Source organism: Fringilla coelebs, assembly GCF_963513975.1.
Source record: "Fringilla coelebs genome assembly, chromosome: 13".
NCBI lineage: Eukaryota > Metazoa > Chordata > Aves > Passeriformes > Fringillidae > Fringilla > Fringilla coelebs.
In genome coordinates this window covers 913,706-929,715 of record NC_140039.1, presented here as the reverse complement: position 1 = coordinate 929,715, position 16,010 = coordinate 913,706, and the positions used below count along the sequence as shown (strand labels likewise).

Below are 16,010 nucleotides of genomic sequence, written 5' to 3'. Positions count from 1 at the left end.
GAAGGGCACTATCCCTTGCTTTGATCATTGGCTTTTCATGAAAGCTCAGAGTAAATAAAAAGATTCAGGTCACTTTCAGGACTCTGATATTGACATAACCATCGATTCCTCGGGAGCCCGGGCAGAGCGCAGATCGCTGAGCCCGGCCCTGCGCGGAAACCTCCGCCCGCGGGCAGGGAGGGGAGAGCGGGGAGAGGCGGGCACAGAGCCGGGGAAGGGCGGCGGAGGGCGGGGGAAGGGGGCCCCGGCGGCGGGAGTGGCCCCGGGCGCGGTGCCGGGAGGCCGGGCCAGCTCCGGGAGCCGCTGCGCCGCGGGGAACCTTCCCCTGCCCTCGGCCGGGACAGCAGGGCCCGGGCGGCCGCCATGGACTCCGGCAGCGAGACCCACGAGCTCAACGGCGCGGCGGAGGGCGCGGAGTCGGCGGCCGACGAGCAGGTGAGGGCCGGGCCCGGGGCGCGGGGCGGGGGAGCCGCGTCCTTCCCGGCGCCGTGTCCATCCCGCCGTGTCCATCCCGCCGTGTCCGTCCCGCCGTGTCCGTCCCGCCCGGACGGGGGACTCGCGGGGGGCGCTGCCGGTCGGTGCTGCTCGGTTCTTGCCGGGTTTTTAGCCTGCTTTCCGCGCACGCTGCGCCGTTCCTGCTGGGAGGCCCATGTCGGGTCCGTGTGCCCGGGCAGGGCCGGGCAGAGCATCCCCGGCCGCTGCTGGCTCCTGCCGCTGTCACCCGTCACCAGGGGACACCAGGGGCCACCAGGGCCATCCCCGGCCGCTGCTGGCTCCTGCAGCTGTCACCCGTCACCAGGGGACACCAGGGCCATCCCCGGCCGGGCCCACCCGCAGCCCGGCGCGCCTGCGGGGCTCTGCCCGCCCAGCTGGCTCGGGAGAGGACATCCGTTCAGAATAAGCAATTACTAAACTAGGAGGAATTACTGAAGGAGGAATTACTAGGAGGAATTACTGAATAACCATACTGTGCCTGTATGGTTAATTTCCATGCAGTAATCAAAATAAAAACAAGAATACCCAGCTTTTTCATAATGTGGGTAGTCAAAACATGAGCAGACATCCTCACTGGGAAATATTAATTCGCATTCTGTTTAAGTATAAAGGGTATTTGCAGAACATGCCACTTATCTGAAGAAAACAGACGGGTAAAAGAGTGTCTTTTATCTTGTTTTGGAAGGGACTAAACTCTAAAGGCAGCTCTTACTGCAGCCTAAGTCTCTGCCACACAGAAACCGCTGTACCAAACCCTCTTCTGTGTCGCTGGTAAAATGTTCTGGTTACAGACAGACTGGGCTGATTGTGTAGCACATCTGTCCTTCCTCCAACCCTCCCTCCCTAACAAACATTTGGAGTCATGAATATGAAACCAAGAAAAATAAAAATCTGTTTTTAATAAATTCTGGAAATCCTCCCTGAAGTTAATCCAGGCTGGCATATGCAAGTCAAACTGGTGGTCTGGAGTGGTTTCCTCTAAACCTCTGACTTCTCAGGAGTTCTCTCATTTTCTTGACGTAGCTTTGTGATTGCATCACAAGTACTCTTGGTGGGGATTTTTTCCCCCAATGTGGTCTGCTCCAAGAATTTTTCAGCAACTTTCCTGTTTTACTTCATCTTTAGTTGCAAGCAACCCTCATTTCGTTACATCTTTCCCATCAAAACTCAAGTTCTCAGTGAGTGCCATATAAAGAATAAGCAGTGTGACATGCTATTCCATTGTTTTAAATGTATAAAGTGACACTTCAGTGAACTTCATAAACACTTTGAACAAGAACTGGATAGTAGAAATAAACTGTTTTAATCATGTTATTCCTAAAAATGTGTTGAAGTCCAGATATTAATTCAGGAGTAATTTGGAACATGAAAGTAATTTGAAACATGGCAGTTTCTGGGCATCATATTGCAAGTAACCACCCTGTGGGAACTTGAAATTATTTTGCTGCATATAGCCTGAAATGGTATGTTCTCATTACTCATATCAAACTGAATTTGGAGTGTTCTGTATACTCTGCATATTGATAGTATTGGTGTCAAGTTTTTGCTTGTGTATTTTTTAAGTAGCTAGAATGAACAAACAGTGTGTTAGCCACACAAAACAGGCAGTCCACAGCCCAGTTGTGAGAAATAGTATTGTAAGACAAAATGAGTAGAATGAGTAGTAATAATGCAAGGCAGAAAAAATTATACAGGAGCAAACTTCTATTTAAATAGCTGTGTGAACAAATTAAAGTCACTCCTTCATTTCACAAATTTAGTCATGAGGTGTGCTGATTATTTTACAGTAATTTAATGAGTAGAAATATTTTAACTGGATGCTGGAACCAGTACAGCTTCAGGAAAACAGTGCTTGGCCCTCAGCAGACTGTACTTTTCCTTTTTTTAATATTAACTTTTTAGCTCTCAGGAGTCAACATGATTGCCACAGTTTTTTTCTTAATGTAGAAATTAAGAAAAAATACTTGCATGTTCTGTTTATATAGAAGTGATTCTTCTTAAGCGCAGGGTTTTGGAGCTGCTAGAAAATAGGTGATGATGTCTATGAAATACAACTACATGCTGAATTTTTCCCTTTTCCCTTTTTTCTTTCTTTTTTTCTTTTCTTTTTTTTTTTTTTGTATTTGCCTGCAATCACAGCATGTGATTGCAGAGTTCTCACAAACTAGGTAGTGTTACACTGGGTTAGTACTTGGGTGAACATCTCCCCCCTCTCCTCAAAATGAAATTTCCATGAAATGAAACTGATGATTCATTCCAGACCCAGAGTAGAGGTTTTTCTCTCTTGAATCAGTGCTAAGCAAACAAGTGATCTAATGTTTTTTTGAAGGATAAACCACAGAGTATCCTCTGAGGCGGTGTACAAAGGAGCCATTAGAGATAAGGAGGCCACGAGGATGCTGAAGGCCTGGAGGGGAAGCCCTGGTCTGTTCAGCTGGAGAAGAGGAGGCTGAGGGGAGACTCACTGGGGTCAACAACTTTGTTGTGGGTGGCAGAGGAGGGGCACTGATGTCTTCTTGTGGTGACAGTGATGGGACCTGCGGGAGTGGCCTGAAGTTGTGTCAGGGAGGGTTAGGGTGGATCTCAGGGAAAGGCTCTTCCCCCAGAGGTGCTGGCACTGCCCAGGCTCCCCAGGGAATGGGCACGGCTCCGAGGCTGCCAGAGCTCCAGGAGCCTTTGGACAGCACTGCCAGGGATGCCCAGGGTGGGATTGTTGGGGTGTTTGTGCAGGGACAGGGGCTGGGCTGGGTGGTCACTGCAGGTCCCTTCCAACGCAGCCTATTCTGTGATTCTGTAATCATCCATTACATGACTGATATGGCTTAAAATATTTTTGTTGGATGGATACTTTTTGTTGAATATTTTACCTGACTGATTTTAGATCAGCAAGATCTCTGAGGTGGAGGAAAGGTCTAACTTCAGAGTGGCCATATATGGCCCTTTGCATTTTCAGTGTGTAGGTGATGGAGATATGGACGGAAATTCTACAACTATAAGTATTATTAAATACTAATGCAAAGTTGCTACTTCAATCCTGTAGGTTTGATCTTAGAAAAAAATAAAAGTTCTGAAATGGTGTTCTATTTCAGTCCTGCACTATTCCTTTTATGTCTGATTTATCTCTTTTTTGATTTAACTGGAATTTTTTCCAAACACGAAACTTTCCCTCAAAGATCTGGAAAAATCAGCCATGTGGTATTTTTCTCAATGATTAATACTTCAAAACTATAGTAAATTACTTCTTAACCAAAATTGCTTTTAAGCATCTTTTAAACAGTTCTGATTGAGAAGAATATTGCAGAACACAGTAAAGAGCAGCCCCACTAAGTTCAGTATGGCTCAGTTTTAGTTCTGAACAGCTTCATTATTATTTAGCAAGTTTCCATTGTTTTATAATTCAGACTTATTCCTAAACACAAGATTTTCAGGGAGCTTGCTCTATGGCATTACAAACCCAGAGGTCATTCTGGTCCATTCTTGTTTTCAATCAAAGCTGTTGGCCCATAAAATTGCATTAATAACTTACCCCAAATAGAAAGAAAACTGCTGTAATCCTTTCTATAACAATTCACTGTGTTTAGCAAGATGCTTTATTGTTTTCAAATATTTCCATTTTTAGTGCTGTTTCCTTCCTGTTGAATCACCAGGTGGGGCTTCACTGTGATTCATTCAGCACCTAAGGACATTTGCTGCAGAGCCGCTTGTATTTGCTGTTTAATAAATGCAACCAGTCAATCCTTTCTGTACTTGAAAGGCACTCCGTTTCTCTGGGTGTACCTTTGAAAGGGGGAGTGAAGCAAAGCAGATGCTGTGTGTGTACTAACACAGAGGGAGTGTGAGCAGTGCAATCTTGGAGTGAAGGTTCTGTCCTACAGAACCAAAAACGTGCCCGTTTGTGACATGGCAGTGTAGCTTTATCCTTGCAGAGTGCAGTGCTCTGGGCAAGCAAACAGCCCCCACTTCTGTGAGGAGACCTAGAGTGGTACTGCCTGTGGGGACAGCACCGTGTCACTGTGAAAATCAGCCCTTCCATGGTATTCTTCAGTCACAGATGGAGCTTTTCACTCCGGTCCTTTGTCTAACTGTGCATAAAACCAGCAGGGCAGGTTGTTGTGCTGTGAGGCTGAAGCTTTACAGCACTGGGGACCTGAAGGCAGTCAGGGAATACTGCAGGGAATGGGAATGGTGTCTCAGCTGCACGTGGCTCTTACACAGTGTGAACGCACGTGCTGGCTTTGCTCAAACTCCTTTGGAGACACAAAGGAGTGGGCTTAGCTTGTCTCTACCAAGGAATTTGAATGGTGAATGCGTGTGAGGAGATGTTTTGGTTGCGCTGAGACTGAAGCAGGTCTCGTGCAATGCATACTGCTCTTTTGCCAAGTGACACCTGCAGGAAAAGCATTCCTTTATATGTATCCTAGAAAATCTCCAGACATTCCACTTCTCCAGACATACACCTCTGGGTGCTCACAGCACAGGAAGTGTTGTTTGTTGCTGTGGGCTGCACACGTTGCTGCATGCCTGGAATGCCCCTGAAAAACCGTAAAACCACATAACCAAGCTCTACTATAATTTCTGTTGTACAGACTGTCACTCTCCTGAGGTTAAGGCAACATCTCTTCTTTCATTACCTGTGTATATATTGCTGTGTAACACACAGTCTGATCTTAAAAAGTGCCCATGTAGTACTGACTGCATCAGCTTCAATACCTCTGGCAGCAGCCTTCAGCTTGCTCCCAGAAGACAAGGCTAATTTGCTCTTTTTTTGGATTTTTGTTTTATGGTTTTCCAACATCAGTCAGGAGACAGGAAGTGAATGTTTTGGGGGTTTTCATGATTACAGGTCATTTTTCCTGGTGAAGGCAAGATCACAGGCTGAGAAAAACCTCTGACATTTTCTGCTGCCCTATTGCACTCAGTCAAACATTTAGGCTTGTGATGGATGACATGTCTGGTGAAAACAGGTCAAGTTTGGTATTTAAATGCTCTGAAAAAACTGGCAATGTGGTTATGAATATCTACCCTGTTTAAAAGGAGGCTTTTAGGGCTGGACTGTGGCAAGCCTGGCTTGGGAGTTGATAATGTTTAGTGCTGCTGAGGAGAGTAATTAGAGGGTGTCTTCTGCATTTGAACTAACCTGCAAAGCCAGACTCCTTCACAGGAGTCTGGCAAGGAGCAACACATTTGGGCAGTAAAAAAGTCTCTAAGTAGATTTAAAGAAGACAGCTAGAATAAGCTTACTTTTCATATATTTGTCTATTATTTTTTAAGTCTAGAAGTAAGAGCAGAAAGAATGAAAATCCTAACCTGTTCAGAGACAGCAGGATATAGGATCGCTCACTCTTTCTTCCTCATGGAGTTGGGCAGCTAAATCTAACCTAGTTACCCTAAGCGGCATCTAATCCGTAGAGAAATAGGCACCTCTGGGAGACAAGCAGTGAAATTTCAAGTCAGGTCACATAAATCATCATCAGGAAACACTCATGTATTCATCCCGTTGGGTTAACTAGCCCTAAGTTTGCCTTGCAGTTGTTTTTTATTTTCCTGTTTGTTTGCAGAGCAATTTAAAAAAGCAAACAAATGAAAAACAACCCAAAACCAGCTGATGTGAAAATGGGGAAAAAAAGATTCCTTCGTAATTGGACAATTCTTGGCAACAACACATCTTATGATATGATGATAGTTAAGTGGAAAAACATCTGTGTATGGATGTATGGATGGGCCTGGACAGTAGCATGGCGCAGGAAGGAGTAGCAAGGAAAGGAGGGCAAGCAAAGCTCACACAGTGGCCAACTTCACATCTGTCCTTAAAAGAAGACTCATGAGTAACGAAAGAACTTTTTGGATGTGTAAGGAGAGAAAGTGAATTTAATAAATATCTGTATTTTTAAGTGTGCCTTCAGGAGTAAATTAGTCACAGCAACCTGTTGTTTGCTGGATTGTGTTACAGTGTTTTTTCCCTCCAAACTTTTTTTCAGTGCAAACTTTTCTTCAGTGCAAACTTTTCAGCCTTTCCAGTCTCTTCTTTTCCCAGGGTAGAAACATGCTGACTGTTTAAACTGATCCTGTAGACAAGCTGGAAAAGGTGCCAAAGGGCAGTAGAGGCAGACACTGTTTTCTGCTCTCTTTCTGGAGGACGGGGGGAACAGTGGGAAAGCTGCACAGATCTCAGCACTGCTGTGGCTCCCGTATAGTCACAGGAATCATTTGGTGGGCCAAGTGATGTCTCACCACCAATTAAGAGATGTGAATAACCATTTTCCTCTCTGCTGGCTCCAGCACAGAAGGTGGCAGTGGTTGCAAAGGAACAGACCCATCAACATCAACCACTACGCCAACAAGAAGAGCGCGGCTGAGAGCATGCTGGACATCGCCCTGCTGATGGCCAACGCCTCCCAGCTCAAAGCTGTCATGGAGCAAGGGCCCTCCTTTTCCTTCTACATCCCGCTGATCGTTCTCATCAGTCTGTCGCTCACCCTGCAAGTTATGGTGGGAGTGCTCTTGATATTCCTTGGTAGGTAGCAACAGCAAGAACCACTGATGTGTATTTTTCTTATAGGTCACAGCCTATAAGGTGGTAAATAAACACACCTTTTGCTTTTAAAAAACCTTTACCTCAGAACCGATTCAGGTTAGAATCACAGAATCGCTTAGGTTGGAAAAGACCTCTAAGATCGTCTAGTCCAAAAGTTAACCCAGCACTGCCCTGTTCACCACTAAATCATGAACATAAACATCACAATTGCACATCTTTTAATTATCTCCAGGGATGGGGACTCAACCACTTTCCCTGGGCAGTCTGTTCCAAGGCCTGACAACCCTTTCAGTGAAGAAATTTTTCCTAATACCCAAAAATACAGATTTTGTCTTGAAACCGTAGAAATACTGCAACAAAGAGAGGAAGGGCAACTTTATGTGAAATCTTCAATTTTTATCACCTTCCTCCTACTCATTTGCCCATACTATGAATATTTTTTCCTCCAGAAAGCCTGAGGAGAGAGGAAAGTTATGAAATACTGTAAAAGAAACATCAGTAGACCAGATAGGATAATGAGGTCTATCCAGTTTCATAATAATGTTTTTGGCAAGACCTGTTACCTAATCTTATGACTGAAATGTATTTCTTCCATGTCATATAAGAAAATAATGTGAATGGGGAACTCCAAAGGGGAAGTGAAAGTCAAAATGTCCATCGTCATGTTGGTGGGGCATGTTGTCTTTAGCTTGGCTGTGTTGCAATCAAACTGCATCCACCATTTCCCAACTGGAATAAATGACACTGCCACTGGTAGGAAACAGCTGTGGATCATTTCTGCTAGTGGTATGGGATCATTTATTCTCATAAGATTTTTCAAATCTCATCCTTTACCTTAGTGGGAACTAGATAACTCACCTTGTGCCTAATGTAAATGAAAAGGCAGACTTCACACATGGTATTTAATGAGTTATGGGTGCCACCTTTGGCATCCCTGTCAATCTTTCAGTGTACTGCTCTCTTAGCTGAAAAAACAACTTTCTGTTCAAGGAGAACGTTCCAGGGATCCAGGATACACATGGCTTGTAGTATTCACAATTGATGTGGTTTTTTTCTTTCTTACAAAAGAGATGGAATACAGCTGTCTCTGCATTTGTCAGAGTTGGGGCAAGAGCAGAATCCAGGTCTTGGCTCAGAGGAGATTGCAGAAAGGGACTGGAAAAAAAACAACCTGTTGATGCTGGCAGGTGTGGAAAACAAGTACAAGCCAGCTTGTACTGTGACAAGTTGCTGTCAATTTTATCTTTGTCACATTGAGGGTAACAGAGCCCTTGGCTTATGGTGATGCACTCTTGGAGCAGTATTGTCCTGCTAAGGTCAAAGACAGGAAGACAGGAAACAGGTCACGAAGGAATGAAGATACAGGCATCAGAGCAAAAACTTGCTTTTCACAATGTCTATTTTATAGTTTTGGCTTGCAGGAATAGTTTGTTCTGTCCAGCCATGAAATTCTGTCTCCTCAAGCTCTCACAGGGCCAAACAAAAGTCTATGCCACGATCCAGTTTCTTTCCTTGAGTCAGGGTTTTGTCCTGGGAGCTACCAGTTCTCACACTTTCTACTAGGTATTAAAAGCTTTTCCTTCTTCTAAAGAGGCTTTCAGGAAAACAATGTGAGAAATTTTCAGCAAATTTGTCCTTGGAAAGGATTTGGTGACCTTAACTTTTTGGAAGAAAAGCAAAGAATGTCTTCAAATAGTTTCAGTGGCATGAAATCATAGTAATCCATTATAATAAAATACTTGAAGAATAGCTGTTCTTAAGAACATTTTCACAAACACCCTCATCTTAAGTGCTGTAATTACAAAGATAGGATTACTGCAATTCTACTTGAAAGTTTAGAGCTTTTCCTAAACTGACAAGTATTACTTGTCTTCTCTGACCCTTCTGTGGACGAAGGGACAGTTCTGAAAGTGTCAGTTTGCCTTTCAGCGTGATTGCTTTTAACTAACATAACAGGTCAGGCCCTTATTGCCTTTCTATTTTTATCCAACTGTCTCAAATGCTCTTATTCTATGTTTCAGAACTAATGGTTCAGTTTCATTTATTCCTCGCTCACATGGCAGTACTAGAGTCCTTCCAGGTCCTGTTGGGGTGCAAACATCCACATGCCTCCAGATACTTTACAGATAGGTAAACTCATTTTAAGGCTGAGGTACTACTGAACCTAAATTATTTAATGGCTGCAGAGGTGTGCAGTTGCTTCTCAGGGCGGTTCCCCCACACTGTTCTTCAATGCTTTGCCTGGCCTATGATGTTTGACTACACTGCTTTAGCAAACAAGACTTGAGCTCAGAATTCCTTGAAACCAAAACAGCATTATTAGGGACCCCAGGTGAACCTGGCTGTTAGCACTTCAGCATCACAAGTGTGTTTATGACCACTTAAGTGCTTCAACAACAAGGGATATTGGTTCAGTGGTTCACTTCTGCAGTATGGAACATGGTGATGATGGTACAAGCAAGTAACAAGATTTATTTTGTGTGGTAGAGTCATAAGCTGTATGTCTATGTATGTGCCTATCAGAGGGAGCTCTAGGTTTTATGTTGCTGTAAAAACTTGTCTGGGATAAACTTTCTCTCACATGTTGTGCACATGCAGACACAAGCTCCAGTGATATGTGCTCTTGAGAACTTGGAGTCTCAACTGACAAAACCCATTCTCAAGACATGCTCCTGAATTCATCAGCACTCACTCTATCAGCATCAAAGGAATGTAGCCAAGGGTCTCAGCTGCAGGGCCCTTGCTGCTAGAGAACAGGGACAGGAAACTCTTGGGTTTTCACATGGTATTTCAGTGGGCATCATAGTATTTCATCGAAGTTGGATCTGATGACCTTTTCCAGCCTTAATGATTCTATGATGCCCGGCAAGTGCCCCAGGCTTCTCACTGTCTTAAACCAAACCTATTATCAGCCCAATGTAACTAATTTGTGTGCTATCACGAGGCCTGGAATCAAAGCTTACACTCCATTAATGCCTGTGTGAGCCTCCCTCACTCCCTTTAGCAGTTCAACCAAAAAACAGCTGCAAGAAGAGGCAGATGTTTACACAGGAGATGGGACTGCAGCTACATGTCTCTGACACCTCGCTCTGTTTAACAGATAGAGTACCCTTGCTTTCTAAAAACAGAATCAGGGCAAAGGCAGGGAGTACAAGGGAATGCAAGCTGGGGAAGGGCACTGTTACAGAAAAATCCAGCACTGGTAATGAGATTTGTGGTATTTTAACTAGGAAATTTAACTTCATCCTGTCAGGGCTTCAGGTTTCATGTATTCAAGACTGAAATAATTTTTAAATGCTTAAAGTCTGCAACAAAGCTAGGCTTCAAAACATCAAAAACTCGAAAGATTTCTAGTGATGTTAGTGCATCCATTATTTCCCATGTGTCTCCACAGAGATTAGATGTTAATTACTGGAAGTTAATAAGCTCCTTGTGGTTACAGACCGTCCCCTTAGCACTTTCACTGACACTGCAGAATCTGACTTCCCTTTTAAATATGACTGATCCAAATAGCTTAGCATAAGATAAATTCTGTAACTGCAGCAGAAACCTTTTATTCTGGATTTGGAAATATACATATTATTAAACATCTTTTCTCCTTTCTCTTTGAAGTAAAATATGACCTTAACAACCCTGCAAAACATGGAAAGCTGAATTTCATCAACAACCTTGCAACTGGACTAGTATTCATTATAGTAGTTGTGAATATTTTTATCACTGCCTTTGGAGTGCAGAAACCAGTTGCTGAGCCAGCATCAAGACAGTAAGGACCAGGTGAGTGTGGGCTCCTGCAGCATGAGGTAGCAGAGCACTGCATCCAGGAATGCAGGGCACACTGGGGCGCTTCAGAAACAGCCACAGGCTGATCTGCACTGTTGAAGTTCTTGCAGATACCTGGGCTCACTTCCCATTAGTGCAAAAGCAGAAGCTGCTGGGAACTGGGAGGCTATTGCAATGTGTTTGTGAATGTGGAGTTCAAAAGTCCATGGGAGCACGTGTCATCCGTAGGAAGTAGGATTGTCCTGGCCTTAGCCACTCGTTTTCCTTACTGCTGACTGAGACAATAAGGGAAATAATGTTGTTCTGCTTTCTCCAAATGCCCCTCCTTTTTTTTAAGGAAGGTTTGCATCCAGTCTGTTAAATCTGACATGTAACACTGCACACGCTGAAGCCTCTCAGTTTCAGTGCTGGCTCCAGATCGTGTGGCTGCTCTGTCCTTCACAGGACAGGGCTTTGCCCTGTGGGAGACTCAGCTCACAGAGATGAACACTAGCAGTTCACATGTGGCCATTTAGGACAGTCCTGTTGCTCTACCTGCACTTGCAGCTTTGTCCTTTACTTATACAGAAGGATAAATATGGGAATTGTGGAGATCAGACTGGGTTTCTTCCCAGCTATGATGAGCAGTTTGGGAGGACATAAACCTAAATTGTAGGCTTGTAATGCAAGAAGCACCATGGTCAACATCTGCCTTTAAAATAGCGCTGCTAAGTCTGTGCAGCCAGCAGAGACCTGCTGGAGAAGGAATGGCTGGGCTGACAGGCCGTGGCTGCACTCCGTGCTGCACAGAGCCCGTGCAAGTAACATTTCTGCTTTGTGCAAACTTCTACAGGAAACCCTTTCTCCATGAAAAAGAAGATACATGGCCTTTAAATCATTAATCTGTAGCTGTACAGTGCAACAGAAATCTGCAACAAAAATGAGAGTCAAACCAAAATTTATCATCAGTCAAAACAGCACAGGGGGAAATCATTGTAAAAAATTACTAGGGAAATGAAGAACTACAGTAATTTATCTCAGGGTGTGGGTGTAATTTTCTACTTTAACCAAAACCTGTGAAATTCTGGCAGTGAAACAAGATAGTTTTAATGCATTTTCTGGCCATAGGTGCTTCAAACAGACTAATAAGTATTTAATTTAAGCAGCATAGATTATCTGAGCTGTTATCCAAAACGCAGGTAGAATGTTGACTTCAGCAGTACATGTTAAAGCAGTACTGAAGCACTAACCCCAGAATTACACTAGCAAAACCAAGGGAGCTGCATGAAGGATTATTGGAATTTTAGCTGCCTTCATGGGATGAAATACACAAAATACCAGGGACAGGGGTCGAGACAAGGATCTGAAATAGGCATAGGAAGCTCAGAACAGAACCAGGAGCGGTGGGCTCCTGCCTCCATGCTCTCACACATGCAGTTTCCTAATCAAACAGCCAAATGTGGTGTCCAGAACCTGTTTTTTGCTGCAGACTTGTTAAATGTGAAAGTTCTGTATTGCTTTGGAGCATTACAGCTGTTGTTTACTCATTTGTACCCATTGCCCTTGCTAAAAGCATCTGATCATCTGAATGTAACCTGAAAAATAAGTGGTTTTCAGTCTGTTGCCACAGTCTCCTCAAAATCCTGAGAGAAGTGGGTGTCCGCCGTGTTCTGGCTTTACCTTTATTATTATGCACCCTTTTCCACAGAAAACTTAATTCCCCCTTTAAAGTAAATGTGTCATTTACTGTAATTTCTGTATCACTGAAATATCAGTATCTTTGTGTTTCAGAGACCTGGAGCATTCATTTTAGATGCCATTTGCAGTTGAGCCAGCTACACCGGACACAGTGGGGAAAGAAAAATAATTTGAAGAAGCTGGACACACCAAGCACCTTTCTCAAGCTTCCCACACACTTGTATACCTGAAATTTTCCCATGTGTTAATATTGAAATTGTTTGGCATCTAAGAGAAGGTTAGCCTTGCCCCAAGGATGCTGTTTTTCTGGAATATTGGCATTTCAATTTCTGAAGAAACATTTTTTTTTCCAGAGAAGTGACATAAATCCATGAAACAAGGAAATATCATCTGGTAGCATTTCACAGGACTTTTCTTTTTACATGCCTTTGGTTTTTGTGGCAATTTGTCATTTCATGATGGTAAGAAATGTCAGGCCTTTGATTCTGGCATGGTCACATTGTCCTTTATTTCACAGCTTGGCACCAAGCCCATGTACTCTGTAGCCCAGCAGGGCTCTGCCTTTGCAGTGTGTAAAGGTAGCTCTGCTTTTGCACAGCTTTTTGTTTTGCCTATTTTTCCACTCTAGCTAAAGGAGAGATGAGACAAACAGAAACAAGCAGCATTCTTTTGCTCAGTTTTGTTCACAGGTAATCATTTGAATTGTTTCTTCTGGACACACTTAAAATGTCCTGTCCTTCATGCACAGAAACCAGTCACCTAATTGTAATGGTTTCTTACCGTGTATTGCTATTCTGTGTATTCTGTCCATTATGTGTATTTATTTGAATCATGGAGTAGTTTGGATTCAAGGGACCTTTAAAGGTCATCCTGTTCCACCCCTGCCATGGCAGGGACACCTTCCACTACCCCAGGTTGCTCCAAGCCCCAGTGCCCAGCCTGGCCTTGGACACTTCCCCAGATCCAGGGGCAGCCGCAGCTGCTCTGGGCACCCTGTGCCAGGGCCTCACTACCTTAAATGTAAAAGGTTCTTTCTTATATCAAATTTCTGGAAACTCTATTACAAGTGCCGCCTTTTCTAGGCTCTACTGGTAAACTGGAGGATCCATGGTGAACTTTACCTGTTAAACTGGTACCAAGTGCCTGTCAGCAGCAATGCAAATGGCAAAATGAACTGAGTTTTTCTCTCCAGTTTCCCCTCTCTCTTCCCATCATTGATTGCTGCAGTTTTGTTCCTTTTATGAGTTTATGGCTAAAAGCAAAATAAATGTTTAACTTTTTATTTTTAAATATATAGAGAGAGTTATAAATATCTTCTAGTCTCTTACCTGCTGGCTCAGGGACTTACACTTTTTCTAAATACACTATTGATAATAACGGTATAGGTTGCAATTATTTCTTCAACAAAAACATTTCAGGAATTTTATTTCCAAAGTATCATACCTACAATTAGAAAAATCTATGTTTTCTAGATTGCACTTTTATGTGGATGCAAGATGTAGATTTGTATGAATCAATTTTCTTGGCGTCAATTTTCAAAAGCTCCTTTGTACATAAGAATAGAAGGTTGATTTCATGTGTCTCATCTCATTTACAGATTTTATTACTGACCTTTGTCTTTGGTTATCTCTCAAAGCCCACTCATGTACCAGACTTTCATGTATATGTTCTTTCATGTATATGTTCTGTACGTAAGAATTACGTACAGAAAACAAATCAAGCTCGGGTGATTAGTAATGGAATAGATATTCTTTTTTATTTTCTAATTTGTCTTTGGTTGCTTCATTTCCATTGTAACATGTATTTAACCAGTATCCAGCAGGCAGTGTTTTAATTTTGTGGACTGTACTAATATAACTCAGAACAAGTTCTGAAAGAGGCATGCAGGACAACTTCCTTCCTGTATTTTTCACAAACCACCAACTGCTGTAGGACTCTTCATGCCCACTTGTGGCTGTCACCCTTCTGATGCTGCTTCCCATGTCTTTTATTGTGATTAATAAGATTTGCAAAACAGTCTCAGACATGAAATCTGTATTTTAAGTCTTTGACGCCTTCAGAGTTCATGTATTTTTTAGCAGACAGAAGCATCTGCAAGTTGGTTTCAAGTTTAAATAATTTAATCACAGGATTATTATTCTTTTAAGTCAGGTGCTGCTTTAAAATCCAGGCAAGTATCTCAGAGGGGCAGCAAACAAATACATTCTTTGGTTTCCTGTGCTTTTTCAGAGTTCCTGGTTGGAGGCAAATACCTCTTTTAAAAGAGGTCATCAATAATGAAGCGGGATGAATTTTCCAGGCTGTGTGGGGAGCAGTTCATGCCAGGTCAGCCATTTGCTCCTGTTTCATAAGCTCTGGGCAGCGTGAGCACTGCTCATGGTCCTTCTCATTAGTCCCTTCAGCATGCAGAAAAGCCTGGGCTGGGATTTTTGGCATAGTTGTACTTGCTGAAGCAGGTGACAACAACCATATTTACTGGAACTCACTCTGAGTATTTGTCTTCTAAACCAGATCACTGCTGGAGCTCATTCTGATGCTGAGTCTTATACAAAATGGGCTGAAGCAGAAAACTCCATCCTGGTTTCTGTATCCCCTCAACTGCCATTCAGTTGTTTGAAATAACCACTTCTTTACCCTCAGTGAATTTGCAGATGACACTTAAGGTTGCTGGGAGTATTGATGTGCTGTCAGGTAGGAAGGCTCCATAGTTTTATCTGGAGAGGCTGGATCCAAGGCCAGTGACTGAGGTTGAACAAGGCCAAGTGCCAGGTCCTGTCCTTGGGTCACAACAGCCCCTGCAGCTCCAGGCTGAGCCAGAGGGGCTGGAAAGGCCCTGGGGCTGCTGGTGGCAGTGGCAGAACAGGAGCCCAGGTGGGTAAGAAGGACCAGGGCACCTTGGGCTGTTCAGCACTGGTGTGGCAGCAGGGCCAGGGCAGTGCCCATCCCCTGTGCTGGACATTGTGGGGTCAGTTTTGAGCCCCTCACAACAAGAAAGAGCTCGAGGGGCTGGAGTGTGTCCTGAGAAGGGAACGGAGCTGGGGAAGGGGCTCAGCCTGGAGAAAAGGAGGCCCAGGGGGGACCTTTTGGCTCTGCACAACTCCCTGACAAGATGGGGCAGCTGATGGGGTTCTGGCTCTGCTCCCAGGAAAAAAGGACAGGAGGAGACAGAATGGCTTCAAACTGTGCCAGGGGAGGGTCAGGTTGGGTGTTGGGAGGAATTGGACAGCACCTGTTCCTGGAGCAGGTGGTGTTTCTGATAAGCCCAAGAGAAGCTGAGCCCAGGTACATTACTCAGATCGTGGTGCAACTTGAAAAGGGGCTGGGGGAGGCACTACCACCAGGAGCCCACCACCAGTGCTTGCAGCAGTCTTGCTGGAGTCTGTGGGTATTCAGAGGTGATCAACAAAGCCGAACCAGAGTAAACTGAAATAAATAAGAGAAGGTAATCCAGGAAGAGATAAATAACAACATGGTCACTGCAGGACTTGGGGCAGAGTTTCCATCAGAGGCTGGGTTGCCCCCA

The 16,010-nt window shown here is 43.9% G+C and overlaps 1 protein-coding gene across 1 annotated transcript; it reads left to right on the top strand.

Moving 5' to 3' along the window:
* The first annotated feature begins 256 nt into the window (after positions 1-256).
* Positions 257-14,253, top strand: NINJ1 (ninjurin 1). Its single transcript, XM_084214396.1, has 4 exons — positions 257-435; positions 6,775-7,009; positions 10,643-10,804; positions 12,581-14,253. The coding sequence occupies exons 1-3, from the start codon at positions 364-366 to the stop codon at positions 10,795-10,797; spliced, it is 462 nt and encodes a 153-aa protein (XP_084070522.1). The 5' UTR covers positions 257-363; the 3' UTR covers positions 10,798-10,804; positions 12,581-14,253.
* The last annotated feature ends 1,757 nt before the right edge of the window (positions 14,254-16,010 follow it).